Source organism: Pseudorasbora parva, chromosome 1 (assembly GCF_024679245.1).
Source record: "Pseudorasbora parva isolate DD20220531a chromosome 1, ASM2467924v1, whole genome shotgun sequence".
NCBI classification, from domain to species: Eukaryota; Metazoa; Chordata; class Actinopteri; order Cypriniformes; family Gobionidae; genus Pseudorasbora; species Pseudorasbora parva.
In genome coordinates this window covers 55,053,687-55,067,888 of record NC_090172.1, presented here as the reverse complement: position 1 = coordinate 55,067,888, position 14,202 = coordinate 55,053,687, and the positions used below count along the sequence as shown (strand labels likewise).

At 38.4% G+C, this 14,202-nt stretch overlaps 1 protein-coding gene and 1 long non-coding RNA gene across 2 annotated transcripts; both read right to left on the bottom strand.

Annotated features, from left to right (window-relative positions):
• Positions 1-84: 84 nt before the first annotated feature.
• On the bottom strand, positions 85-1,886 carry LOC137077842 (uncharacterized). The gene is made up of 2 exons (XR_010905273.1): positions 1,752-1,886; positions 85-1,640 (listed from the first exon to the last, which is right to left on the bottom strand). It is a non-coding gene; the product is annotated as an uncharacterized lncRNA (long non-coding RNA).
• Positions 1,887-2,573: 687 nt separating this feature from the next.
• On the bottom strand, positions 2,574-13,991 carry si:dkey-28a3.2 (uncharacterized). The gene is made up of 5 exons (XM_067437352.1): positions 13,680-13,991; positions 8,372-10,971; positions 6,781-7,080; positions 2,900-2,937; positions 2,574-2,595 (listed from the first exon to the last, which is right to left on the bottom strand). Exons 2-5 carry the CDS (start codon positions 10,766-10,768, stop codon positions 2,574-2,576), a joined length of 2,757 nt encoding a protein of 918 aa, XP_067293453.1. The 5' UTR covers positions 10,769-10,971; positions 13,680-13,991.
• Positions 13,992-14,202: the final 211 nt, after the last annotated feature.

The window sequence follows — 14,202 nt, the reverse complement described above, 5'->3', positions numbered from 1 at the left end:
TCACTGCAATATTTTAGTCATAAAAAGGTGCATATAAAGGCATGGGAAGCAAATTAGCGCATTTTAAATGTTTACAAGCAAACAAAAGGTGTAAAAAGGTTTATTAGATACAACAGATGTGGACTGAAGAGGGAAACAATTTATTACAAATTTGACTTGTCCTTGGCTTAGATTGTAAAGACTAACAAACTCATCCGTGTGCTTTTTCAAACCTGTCTGTGTGTATAGCACTTAACACCACAGATAAGTTAGCCGGTTGACTAGTAATTTATTACAAGGAACTGATTTCAAATTGTAGTAGATATTTGCCCAGCATAAACCGTCATGAGGGAGAATAATCAATATTCAGACAGAAAAAAAAAAAATCACCTTTATGGAAAGTAAAAATAGTTAAATGGATGAAGTATAAAATAAAGATGTCAAATTAATATATACATTATGCAGTGCAACAATTTATCACGAAAAGAAAATTGCAACATTTTTGAGAAGTGTACTGCACATCTGTACAGATACTGGAAACACAGGGTCAAAAGAAAATCTTATATATTCCAGTTGTTTGTGCATGTAAGAATTTCCTTATTCTGTACCTCGTTTAAAGGTCCTACATGGTTCTGAATATTACCAGAATTTGAAAGTGCATTTAATGAGGCACAGTAGCACATGATCAGCAAGAAAAGGGTTCAATCAACATTTCAATATTCTCCTCTCACTAAGAAAGATATTAATCTACTACATAGGAATATAACAAAACCGACAGTACTTCCAATTTGTAAGACAACTGAATCTTTACACACAGCCACGTGTAAGGTTTCAGTTGAACAAATGATAAATATAGTATATATTTAGTGTACTACTGGAATGTGTTTACAGTTTTCTCAATTGTTTACACACAAATACTGGGTTCTTATAAATGTCTATTCATAGGATGGTTTGTGTGTATCATTTGAAAACAAAATACCATTTTAAGAAGAAATAACATTGTTTTGTGAAGTTTAATTTTGCAGGAGAGTTGAGGTGTTTTGCCCATTGTGTGTGTTTTTTGATTTGTCTGTAGAGTTCTTGGACTTTGAGGCAAGCTTTCAGAAAATGTGTTTAAACAATCGAGAAATACTGGAACAAAAGCAATACCCATAATAAACAAATCAGCCAGTCCTTGGCTCAGCTCTGGTTCTTAAAGGCAGTTAATGCAGCAGAATGAGTGAAATGCGTTTCATCTCGACTGTCATCTGTCAGTTCACTCAAAGTGCCTTGTTTTAACCGGGCAGTTGAAACTGTTCAGAAAAAAATTAGGCTTTTTAATTGTCTAATCCAGACTGAAAGTAAGATTTCCCTGCTAACCGCAGGAGCTCTGCATCACTGTTTAAACCGGTGGGTAATGAAGTGCTCACGGACAGCCACCTGTTTATCCCAGGCATCTAGAATGCCTTGACGTTCAAGGTCCCCCAATGATTGTGTATTAGGATGCACCTCCTCAATGTGAGCCTTCACTCCTTCCAAACTGTACACTCCTTCCCAGTACAGCTGCTCTCCACAAACCATACACACCAACATCAGGCTGACAGGATCAGGGTCCATGAGGTAGAGGTTTCTCCACTCGGCCTGTGATAAAGGTCCTTCCATTGCATAATTTGGTGACTCCTCTAAAAATGTGATAAAAGAAATGGTAATATCAGTTAACAGATAATCATTTAAACTGTTTGGCAAACTGTAATAGTGTTAGATATTAGATGTATTAGAAAATTTAAAAAAACCTTTAAATGCAGTTTGACATGGCTTTGCTAAGCAGCCTAATTGGTCTTCTGATTTTATGCTGTTTGGAAAAGAAACCAACATTAATTTTGATACTCAAATATGTCATGGGTGTCAATATATTAAAGGTGACAGTGAAGACATAAGCAAAAAAAATAAATAAATGAAGCATCACCATTTCCACAAAAAACATTAAACGGCACAATCGTTTTCAACATTAATAATGTTTCTTAAGCAAAAATTCTGCATATTAGAATGATTTTTGAAGGATCATGTGGCACTGAAGACTGGAGTAATGATGCTGAAAATTCAGCTTTGACATTAGAGGAATAAATTACCTTAAAATTTTAATATGTCACAATATTTCTGTCTTTGTTTTAATCAGATTTATTATTCTTGATGAGCATATGATAATTTTCACCTACATACATTGCATGCATACATTCCATAAAAAAATGTCATGCCAAATATTGGCTCATTTTGGTTTTTATGAGAGCTACACATTACAATAAAGTTGGGACGGGTAGCAATAAGAGGCTGGAGAAGTTAAATGTACATATAAGGAACAGCTGGAGGACCAATTTGCAACTTATTAGGTCAACTGGCAACATGATTGGGTATAAAAAGAGCCTCAGGGTGGCAGGGTCTCTCAGAAGTCCAGATGGGCAGAGGATCACCAATACCCCAATTCCCATTAAAAACATTTGGGTTATCATAAAGAGGAAGATGCGACAAAGAAGACTTAAGACAGTTGAGCAACTAGAAGCCTGTATTAGACAAGAATGGGACAACATTCCTATCCTAAACTTGAACAACTTGTCTCCTCAGTCCCCAGACGTTTGCAGACTGTAATAAAAAAGAAGAGGGGATGCCACACAGTGGTAAACGTGGCCTTGTCCCAAATTTTTTGAGATGTGTTGATGCCATGAAATTCAACTTATCTTTCCTTTAAAATGATACATTTTCTCAGTTTAAACATTTGATATGCAATCTGTTATATTCTGAATAAAATATTCATATTTGAAACTTCCACATTACATTCTATTGTCTTGTACAGTGTCCCAACTTTTTTGGAATCAGGTTTATATCATTCTTACTCTTAACTTTTAAACAGCAATGCATTACATTAAACAAAATGACAACTACTCACCTCTCAACAACTGAGCGGACACTGGTGTTTTTCTGACCCTAGGAAAAAAAAGAAAAGAAAAAAAAGAAAGTTGTAGTAAAGAAAATGTACATTGACTGAATTTTCCAAAACATCAACTGTAGTCAGAGAATGGCAACAACTAATCTTAAACATGCTCCTTGGAAGTTCATTATGTAAATGCAAGATGAAGTAGCTGTATATAAACAGCATATTGCAGGGCCCAGTTTTATGATGGGGCCCCTCTCTGACTGGAACAGGGAGAAAAGTTTGCTATATTTTAATTGGATCTCTGTGGATTAGCGCAAACAAATGTCCAACATATGAGATAAGGATGTTAGGACAACTGCCAGATACCTCAAAGTTCCAGTGAACCAGACGTAGCATGGGAGTTTTCTTGAGTGCTGTGACGTATTTCCAAGTGAAAGGGAATATTGAATAGAGGGCAGAGTTTGACTTCAGCGCTCCTCCTGAAGAGGAGCTCCTCATTCCTCATTCTCTGACTCCATCTCTCGCTCATAGCAGACTAACGGTTGGAGGGGAGAGGTTAAGGATATTCAAACCCAAGCCAACAAACTGACGTCATCTGAGAAGGAACGCCATTGTAGAAACGGCATCAGGCCGTCGGTAAGAGAGAGAGAGAATTCGGATTGGCTGTTCAGTTTAGCAAACGAGTCAGTGCACGAGAATAAGGCCAAAAGTGATGAAAGCAAGCAAAGAAGTCATGACGGCATAGACGGAAGGCTACTTTTTTTTTTAAACGTCATCTCACCTGAGCATTCGAATGTGCAAATATTTTCATAATAACATGAGCAGAGTGGAATAAAGAAGGTGTACTGCAAAAAATGATTTTCTTACTTAGTATTTTTGTCTTGTTTCTAGTCAAAATATCTAAAAATTCTTACATTAAGAAACATTTACTAGACAAATACAAATTATTATCTTTTTTTGGGGAAAAAATAACTCAAAATTAAGAGAGTTTCTGCTTAAAATAAGCTAAATAATCTGCCAATGGGGTAAGAAAAATAATCTTGTTTTCTGTTTGAATTAAGATTATTTTTCTTACCCCATTGGCAGATTATTTAGTTACTTTTGCTTGTCTAGTAAATACTTCTAGTTTTAAAGTTTTTTTTAGATGTTTGGACTAGAAACAAGACAAAAATACTAAGTAATAAAAGCATTTTTTGCAATGTGATCAGTGATTAATGCATGCATGACAGTTTAATCTTTTTCCATCATGCTTGGACTCGGTTCAGAACCAGGGGTGCAGTAAGGGGTGTGGTGGGGGGGTAGGGGGTGAATTAGGAAGATTCTAAGGGCCCTGGTCACACAGGTGGCCCAGCAGAGCTTCATACTTTCCAGTATGATTTTGGCATTTAAATGGTCTCATTGCACAATAATCTGTTTAGAAGCACGCTACAATGAATGCCTTCAGACTGTGTCAAGTCCATGTGTGTATGGCCCTTTAAGACGCTCAAAGGGGTGCGGTACATCACAGTTCTGACTCACTGCACAATGCTTTTCTTATGGGTTTTTATTTTTAAAAAAATTCAATTTTAGAGTAAAATAAGGTGTGTGGTAAACATAACTTGATGATGCTTGACTATCTTTATCCTCAATGCACATTACACACACGCACATATTAAAAACACAAATTTTGAAGGTTTTATGTTTATACTCCCAACCCTCCAATCAACCAGCTATGGCCTTGGCTTAAGCCTTGGAGCCCGGAGTACAAATTAGTCAGGGGGGCCCAGAAACCCTAGCGGTACCCCTGTTCAAAACATTGCCAAAAGTCAACTGACCAAGTTCTACATCTCAAGAGACAGAAAACACATTTTCAATAAGGTTAAGCTCTGACCGTCCAATGCACCTTTGTCTACATGTTCCAGATTGTTAAGGAAATTGTTAAGCACCTACTTTAGGGCCTCATCTGCATGTTCCAGATTTTAAAAACAGATTCCTTCTCCTTTCCGCACAGCATTGTTACCCAGATCAACCAGTGGAACACGTCACCACCATCATACAAAATAACATTTAAGCAAACCTCTTTCCACAGACCTTGGCAAAGTTGTACATTATCAGTATTTGAATTTCTGATTTACATAGGACTTTATATAGCTGATGCTAGTTAATAAATAATCTTTACTGTCAAGGTAAACATCAACATTCCTGGCTGGTGCCCCACAATAAGAGAAGGAAAAAGTAATCTGACACTCTTAGGAGATGTGTGACCAAAACGCAAAACATATTTATTGTCATGTGTGAGAACCCCTATAACTGATGCCTAGTGTGAGGTTAAGTTAAACTGCTACACAGCCTAGAAGTCTAGTTATTTTTGCCACAGCGCTTAAGACACTTTTCTTTAATCTACAGTAATTGTCGAATTTAACCCTTACATTTAAATTGCACAAGGAGAAGGAACCGTGCATAAGAGGCCCAACTCATAAGGAGAAAAAAAGTTAAAAGGGCCTCCTTCCTTGCAAATTCTCAGGTCAAGTTACTTGGTAGAAAAACTCTGGTCACCATCTTTATATAACGTAAAAGTAATCTTAATCAGCATACAACACTGAGGCACACATGTTCATGTCTTTTACATGCTAATTTCAGATATGCATTTTGAAGCAAAACATGACCATTTATTATTGGACTTCTAATCAATTACAAAACTCGTCACCACCGCGTTGTCCTGAAAATTCTTCTTATGTTTTCCATGTCTCTACAGTAAAACCACAGCACATATGTGCCTGGAGGCACTAGGGCCTCACACATGGCCTCTGTACACGGCCCCAAGTCAAAACAGGCCTCCAAAATGTTTCTGTGATATTCTGGTGCTGAGGTATGGCTGGGGCCCCACATGGGGCCCTGTGAACACTGCTCCAATTCAAAAGAGCCAACCCCCATGTGTCTGTGAAATTCTGGTGCTGAGATATAGCTGGGGCCCCCAGGGGACATAAAGCATGCGGTGTTATTATAACAGGGTTTTGGTATACTCTGGTGTTTGGAAGTCAGTGTAAACTCACACTCATGTAATTCCAAACCTGTATGACTTTCTTTCTTTGGACCACAAAAGACAGTGTGAAATTTTTTTTGTTCATACGATGAAAGTCAGTGGAGTCCAATTGTTGACTTGTATTGTATGGGCAAAAATAATTGAAACTTTTTTGTGTTTAGTAGAAGAAAGGAAATCATGTAGGTTTGAAACGACAGGATGAGTAAATGATGATCCATTTACATGCGTGAGCCCCTGATAGGAAAGAGCAGATCGGTTTGCACAGCGCTGTGCAAACCCCAAACTAGTTCAACAGATCTGTCACAAAAGCAAACAAACGCACGATCAGTGGGATGAGTGCGTGGGTATCGCAGTCCCACTCAAACTCACAGCAGTGCTGCACTTTTGTCTGTTTTTTGCTTTCAGAACAATCTGTAAATGAGGGGGATGCTACTGTGGTTTTGAAATGATTGTGTTTTTATTTGTGGGCCTTTCTCTATCTGCAATTAGACTACCGTTCAAAAGTTTGGAATCGGTATGATTTCTATGGATTTATAATTTGAAATTTGATCAAAAGTAGAGTAAAACTGTAATATTATGAACATATTTTAAAATGCAATTTATTCCTGATGTCAAAGCTGAATTTTCAGCAGCATTACTCCAGTCTTCAGTGTAACAAGATCTCGATTTTCAGGATTTTTTTGATGAATAGAACATTTATTTTATATACAAATCTTTGGTAACATTATAAATGTCTTCACTGTACCATTTGATCCATTTAATGCATCCTTGCTGAATAAAAATATTAATAAAAAATAAAATAAATTATATATATTATGGATGGTACTGTATATTAATAAAATTAAATCTATAAGGTAAAAAAAATCATTACCGAAGCCTGGCCTTGTGGAGGGAGCGTTGGCTGTCGTAGCTTTCTCTCATTTGCTGCTTTTCTAGCTCTCTGCTCTTGTTTCTTGATCCTCCATTGCATGCGTCTTCTACGTATAACCTCCAGTGGATCATCTTGTGGATTAGGCATTGCCACAATCTGGCTTCTGTTAGCTCTGGATTTATCTATAGACTGTGTCTGTGGACCTGCAGGTTTGGTGCACCTTCTTGTTTTCTTCTGAATGGCGATCTGTCTGCATGTGGAAGCAGTGGCTAGCAGTAGAGGAGTGCTGGGTGTTTTTTTCTGGGGAGTTTGTGAAAACAGTGTAGTTTGATTACAGAAATTATTCTAAAGATTTAGTTCTTGTTAGTGAATCAAACTAATACAGCTTTTAAATAATGGTAAGGCCCTGTTTACATCTTGTATGTACATCGGCTCACAAGATGAAGCTAAATATAGGTGTAAATGGGGTATAAAACGTTTTGAGCTTGTCCACTTCCAAATATTTCCAGAGGTAGTCAAAAACACATTCGACCAGGTGTAAATGGGTTTGTGTCTCCCTCATCTACTTGTGACCTATCTTAATACCAGGTGTAAACAGGGTCTTTATATCAGTGTAGTTACTGATGATTTTGGTTTCCTTTGACTGTTGTCACATCATTTTGTTCTCTAATAATATAATGTACATAAATAAAGTTTTTCAAATGGGATATTTCATTCTTAAAAGGAACACTTCACCATTTTATAAGTAGGGCTTATTCAACTTCTTTCCTACATTTAGATATGTGCGCAAATGCATTTTTGTATCAGTGAATGCATTGTTTTAGTTTGGCAGGGTCGCCGCTAGCGTAGCTTAGCATAATGAATGGAATCCTATGTTGCCAGCTAGCATGTCCCGAGTAAAAGTTATCCAAAAAAAACACCCACCATTACTTCTTGTGGTCTGCGTATTCACGAATACAAATAGCGATGAAGATTAAGACTAGGCGATTTCCTAGGCAGATAGTGACCTGGGACTATATTATGGGGAAGCACAGGCGAAGCAGAGATATCACGGCTCTCGTCCTCACATCCTCTGGCTGTTGAGCGATCGCAATGTGTTGCGTGATATCGCTGCTTCGCCTGTGCTTCCCCATAATATAGTCCCAAGTCAATATCTGCCTAAGAAATCACCTAGTCTTAATCTGCATCGCTATTTACACTCGCTGTAAATACGCAGGCCACAAGAAGTAATGGTGGGTGTTTTTTTTGGGATAACTTTTACTCGGGACATGCTAGCTGGCAACATAGGATTCCATTCATTATGCTAAGCTAAGCTAGCGGCGACCCTGCCAAACTAAAAAAAGACATGCACTGAGACAAAAATGCATTTGCACACATATCTAAATGTAGGAAAGAAGTTGAATAAGCTCTATTTCTAAAAATGGTGGAGTGTTCCTTTAATTTTCTGAGCATCATGTAAGCATTACTGGGAGAACTTGCATTAATTTATTATTTAAATAATCTAATTATTTTCCCCCATATTTATTCCTATAAAAACTAAAACAATTGGTTTTATATTGTATAATGCTAAGCAAATATAAATGCAACTCACCTGTGGAGCCAGATTGTGAAGAATTACATTTTTGGCTGCACCTCTGTTGGCATTTCTGGCCCGCTGCTGTCTCTTCATTAACCTCCAATACTCTCTCTTTCGTTGAAGCTCATCACTCTCACCAAGGTGCTGTTTTTGCGAGGCCTGTGAAGGGCAGGACTGCTTGGGATCTGCTCCATCATCACTGAACTTCTCAGTGTTTCTGCACTGAGGTTGCACAGCCACTGGAGAAAAGGCATGACGTCCATCTGCAGCCTCTTGGCAGAAGTTATGAGGCTTTTTATGGCTGGTGTCCTCAGAAATGATTGCTCGAGGACTCAATTCAATATCTTTAAGGCTTGTATTCTCTGAGATGTCACACTCTAAGACGTTTGGTTGTAAAGTAATATTTGGTTGTGCATTTTCAGATTTAAGGTCATCATTAGTTAGCTGAAGAGGCTGATTTGCACACTTAAAATGTATTTCAGTGTCATTAGTGTCTTCCGGTGAGCAAACTGATTCCTCCAGAAGCTTTTTCATGGAGGCCACAGCCTGAAGAGTGGTGGCATGATGGTTCACAGCTGCTGGAGGTTCAAAGTGTGACTCTGAGGATAGACAGGGTGAAGGTTTGCCATCTTCAACACTGTTGAAGGGAGTAATTTCTGGGATGGAAAATACAGCATGTATAGGAGGCTCAATCAGTTCTTTTTTAGGGGTTCGGGTACTGGTTGAAGAGTCACAGACGATTTTGGTAATTGATGAAGTAATACTGTCCCTTTTGTTTGACTTCTTGTTTTGCTTCCTCTGCTTTAACACTGAAACATTTGACCTAAGCAGACCACTCCTGAGACAGGCAGCCCGACAAGCTCTCTCAGTCTTAACTTCTTTATCTAAGATAGACTTTACCAAAGAGTTTTGGTGAGCCTTGGGAACATTGCATGAAGTGAAAACTAGCTTTTTGACTGGCTGAGCATCTGAATAGTCAAGGGGCAAACTTACTTGAACCTGAAGTCCTACCTTATCGATGCATTTCACATTCGAAAAATTATGACTTGGAGGTAGAGAAGAATCTGTTGTTGTCTTCGAAGTGGAGAACGTCACCGTGCCATCTTCTTTGATAAAACCACCAATTGTGTCTGAACAACTTGTAAATGCATCTGCTCTGCTCACTTGAACCCCACACATCTGATTGGAACTGTTGTGGTAGCGTCTCCCATGATGCTTAAGAGTGCCTTGTTCCTTCAATCGTGCTTTCGCCGCTCTCTGCTCGCGCTTTTTAATTCGCCAGTACTCCTTCTGTCTGGCGTGCCGATCCTCGGGAGACTCAACTTTGGAAGCACCAAGGAAAGAGTTCCTTGTTGGCTTATGACAACGTCTCTTTTGAGATTGTGCAAATTGCAGCATTTTGGATTTGTTGAGAGTTTGGGTAGTACTGGAAGAAGATGTACGGTTTGGTTTTGTGTCCTGAACATGTAGTGTTGTCCGCAAACTGCATTTGGAATTCACAGAGTTGAGGTTGATTCCTCTCAAGGCCTTACTGTTATCAGATGAAGCATTCACAATACAGGAAGACTGTCCTTGTCCTAGACCCCCTTCTCGGTTCCGTGCCAGCTTTGAAGCACGCTTTGCTCTCTGTTCTCGCTTTTTAATGCGCCAGTTCTCTCTACGCTTAGCAGCTATCTCTTCTTCAGTCAAAGCCACTCTGGTGTTGTTCTTTGAAGCAATGGCACATGTTCTTCTCTTAGCCGTGCGAATGTGAACCTTACATTCTGCAGATGTCAAGTGTCTGAGACAGTTCTTAGGCTTATTTTGATTGTTGTGCACTGGTAAAACCATGGATGCATGGCTTTGTGGAGATGTTGGTAATCGTTTGACATTTATTGAGAACATGCGTGTTTTAGTTTTATGAGCATGACTGCTGTTTGGATGCAACTCTGCATCCAATGTACTGGTGTTTGATGACCCTGTGACTGAGGACCTTAGTTTTGTATGGCCCGTTACACCCTTTAGGGAATTTGTGCTAATTTCTGGGAATTTAGGCAAGACATGTTTGAGCTCAGTCTTTTGCAACCATCTCTCTTTCTCGCATGGCACCATAGTCACAATACATTCAGATACTGATTGACCTGAGCTGGAAGAGTTTCTAACAGCATCGGTCTCTTCCAGTTTGCATGAAATGTCATGATTATGTAGAGAGGGATCACTGTTGACTTTGTGAATCTGCAAGAAGGGTTCATCACTAACAACAGACATGCACAACCCCAGATTTTCATTTCCGATCTTTTTTTGGGTGGATGACTTTCTTGCCCTTTGCTCTCTTTTCTTGCTCCTCCAATACTCCCTTTTGCGGGCGAGCGTGACATCATCAAACTCTGCTACTGGCTGATAACGACGTTTAGAGAAAGTCTTGCTGGACATGGCTGCTGTTTGGTTACAACATCATCATACTGCTGGATTATGTCTTCTTAGGAAGGGCAAAACCTGCTCTAAACAGGATTTCGGTGGGGTCACATCTTTTATTTAAGCGAAGTGGTCTCTCAAGGTCTTTCTGTTTAGATGGATTTTAAATACAGTGTTTGAGGCAAACTGTACATTTTTCTGATAAACAATAAGTAGGTAACCTGTAGGGGGAACAAAAAAAAGTGATGAGTTTGACTTGATGAATGATGGGAGACTGAAATTTGTAAAACACATCATCTCAGAGTCTTCACTAACTCAACTATAAGTTATAGGCTACACTTCAGCATCAAAATAATAAAATCTGAGCAAAACCACAACGCTAGCCAACCCATATCACTGCTATAGCAACCACCCAGAACACATCAGCAATTGCCAAGTGATGCAAACACACATCCCATATATAACTTCTAACTGTGTAGGAACTACATAAAGCCCAAATAACCTAAACTACCTAAATCATTCAAATGATGAATTTTACTTTTAAAATTGTATATGAAGTATTCCAGATGATATGAGCAGATGAAGTGTATATAAGATTGTAGCCAAAACTGGTTCTGCAGGTGTGTCCCCTCTCCCCCTGACTCGAGGTTGCCAGATTGGTTGCAGGATCCAGTAGGAACATTTGTAGGTAGCCGCAGCTGTGGTTACTAGAGCAGATCTGGCAACCCGGATGCAGAAACACTACTGACTTTTTGATTGGTTGATAGGTGGAGGGTGGAGCTTCAGGCCAAACAACATGTCAACATCAACATCAGTTGAGGGCTGCAACAACAACTTTTAAATGACAAATATCCTGGCTGAACTACTGGTGTCAGTGATATAAGTATTTGAAATAAACATGATTTCTTAATGTCTAGTGACATATCAGGGCCATTTTATGATTAATTGAAATACATTTCTTACATATAGTTCCTTTAAAAATAGTGGATGTAAACATTTGTTACATACAGTTCCTTTAAAAATAGTGGATGTAAAAGGGCACCTGTACTGGAGGATGGGACACAAAATCCTCAATTGTGATATTATATATATATATAGTGCGAAAGAACGAGTTTCTATAGTCTTCCACAGGCATGAAGCTCAGGTTGGGACTCAGAAAAGGGAGTACATTTAATCAGAAACATTTATCCAAAGCAATCTACAAATGAGGAACCTTACAAGCTATTTATCATAAAACCAGCAATATATGCAGTGCATAACGCCAGATTTCAAGTGCAACCTAAAGTAGTGCATGTATGTGGGGGGAAGGGGACGTCTGGACCCCGGGGGAATGTGCCCCACATGCTGTGTGTGTGTGTGTGCAATCCTGATAAACATTTAAAAGGAGCATTATTAAGCACTGCCTTAAAGGGATAGTTCACCCAAAAATGAAATTAATATCATTAATGACTCACCCTATGTCGTTCCACACCCGTAAGACCTCCGTTCAGCTTCATCTTCTGTCTTCTCTTCCAGGTTTGGTTTTCAATCCCCAAATAAAGATTCAAACGGTTATGAATCAGCGTATTGATTCATGATTTGGATCGCCAATGTCACGTGATTTTAGCAGTTTGACGCACAATCCGAATCATGAATCAATCCGCTGATTCATAACCGTTTGAATCTTTATTTGAGTATTGAAAACCAAACCTGGAAGAGAAGACAATGCTGAAAGTCGTAGTTTTTGTTATTTTTGGACCAAAATGTATTTTCGATAATTCAAGAGATTCTAATGAACTAACTGATGTCACATATGGACTACTTTGATGATGTTTTTATTACCTTTCTGGACATGGACAGTATAGTGTGCATTCACTTGGATACACTCTTGGACTAAATATAAAATATCTTAAACTGTGTTCTGAAGATGAACGAAGGTCTTATGGGTGTGGAACGACATTAGGTTGAGGCATTAATAACATCAATTTCCTTTTTGGGTGAACTAACCCTTTAAGTTGAAAGCATTGACATACAAAGCGATGAAGATCAAAATAACTATTTTCGTCACATTGTAAAATTATTGTACAGCCACTGTAGTGAGATGGACTTTGTATCAAAGTTTTTAGTGCCTTTTATGGGTCTTGTGAGTGGGAATGTACTGAATGTCAATGGAGGCCTATCTGGAGCCTTTCTCAGCCATCAGCTTTCAACAAAAATATATTTATTTGTCATCCGAAAATGAACGTACAGGTGTCCAACGACATGCGGGTGAGTAATTAATGAAATAATTTTAATTTTTGAGTGAACTAACTCTTTAATTAAAAAATATCTTCATTTGTGTTTCAAAGATGAACAAGAGTCTAACTGGTTTGGAATGACGTGGGTTTGAGTAAATGATAACAGTTGTTTTATTTTTTGTGGTTAACCATTTCTTTAAGCCGTTGTATAGGCTAATATGAATGACTACAACTGCTATGCATTGCTAAAGATCCATTTATAAAACGAACTGAACTGAAATAATATAAATATGCTAATATTAATGAAATGTGTAGTAACTCAAACAAAGCTTAAAGAGGGGATAAACGTGTTGCTGTCACTTTAAATCTCGTCTCACAATCACAGGCTGATGTTTTTTGTTGTGAGTCTTTACCAGGTCTCTACCCAACTCCGGCGTTTTGATGTCACATTACATACTTCAAAATTTGTTCAAAAATGTAAATATGTTTTAAAAGTCGATATAAAAGACATCCTATATACAAAGGAGTTATTTTACTGAGCACGCTTGTCCCTATTTCCAGTGTAGGACAGAGACAATGTTGTCTTACCCATCTGCCATCACGAGCTCCTGTCTGTCTGTTTGTCTATCTGTCTAACGGCGCGTGTCGTGTGTTTATAGTGAACGCACTCTGCGACAAGACAACACCGAGCGCGAAGCATGCGTTTGTTTTACCTGGTGGTGACACGCAACTTTCTTTAGGCTCAGTCTCAGGACACTGCAGTCTCTTCCCGTTGGACCTTCTTTCTATCGGTGCCTTGACAACGGTGAAAGTACCAGGATGTAGGAGCTTTTACAGCATGTGCGGATAGATTCTTAAAGCAATAGCGTCCCTCACTCCCTAAAAAACCATTCGCTTACGTTTTGCATTTAAAGAATAGCGTTAGAAAAACATTTATTTCATTAACAGTAATTAGCCAATAATCCTACGTCATTTGCACTTCATTCGTGCATATTTTCTGTTCTTTAAATGCAAACGTAGGCTAATTGTTTTTTGGGAGTGAGGAGTCTGTGCATTTTTCTAGAATGTAGTTTATACATCATGTTTTTCTTTTATGTGGTGATAATGTAATACAAAATAAACTAAAATGTTTAAACATCCAGATGCGAGAAATGAGAATGATTGATTTTCACAATGCACATTTCTTTATTTTTTTTCTTTTCATATTATTAAGATGTTTCCCCTTTTATTTGGTTG

Coding starts and splice junctions, on each gene's coding strand:
- si:dkey-28a3.2 (XM_067437352.1), bottom strand. CDS start 10,768: ATGTCCAGCAAGACTTTCTCTAAACGTCGTTATCAGCCAGTAGCAGAG. Junction 7,081..8,371: donor TTCACAATCTGGCTCCACAG/GTGAGTTGCATT, acceptor CAAACTCCCCAG/AAAAAAACACCCAGCACTCC. Junction 2,938..6,780: donor CTCCACAAGGCCAGGCTTCG/GTAATGATTTTT, acceptor TTTTTTTCCTAG/GGTCAGAAAAACACCAGTGT.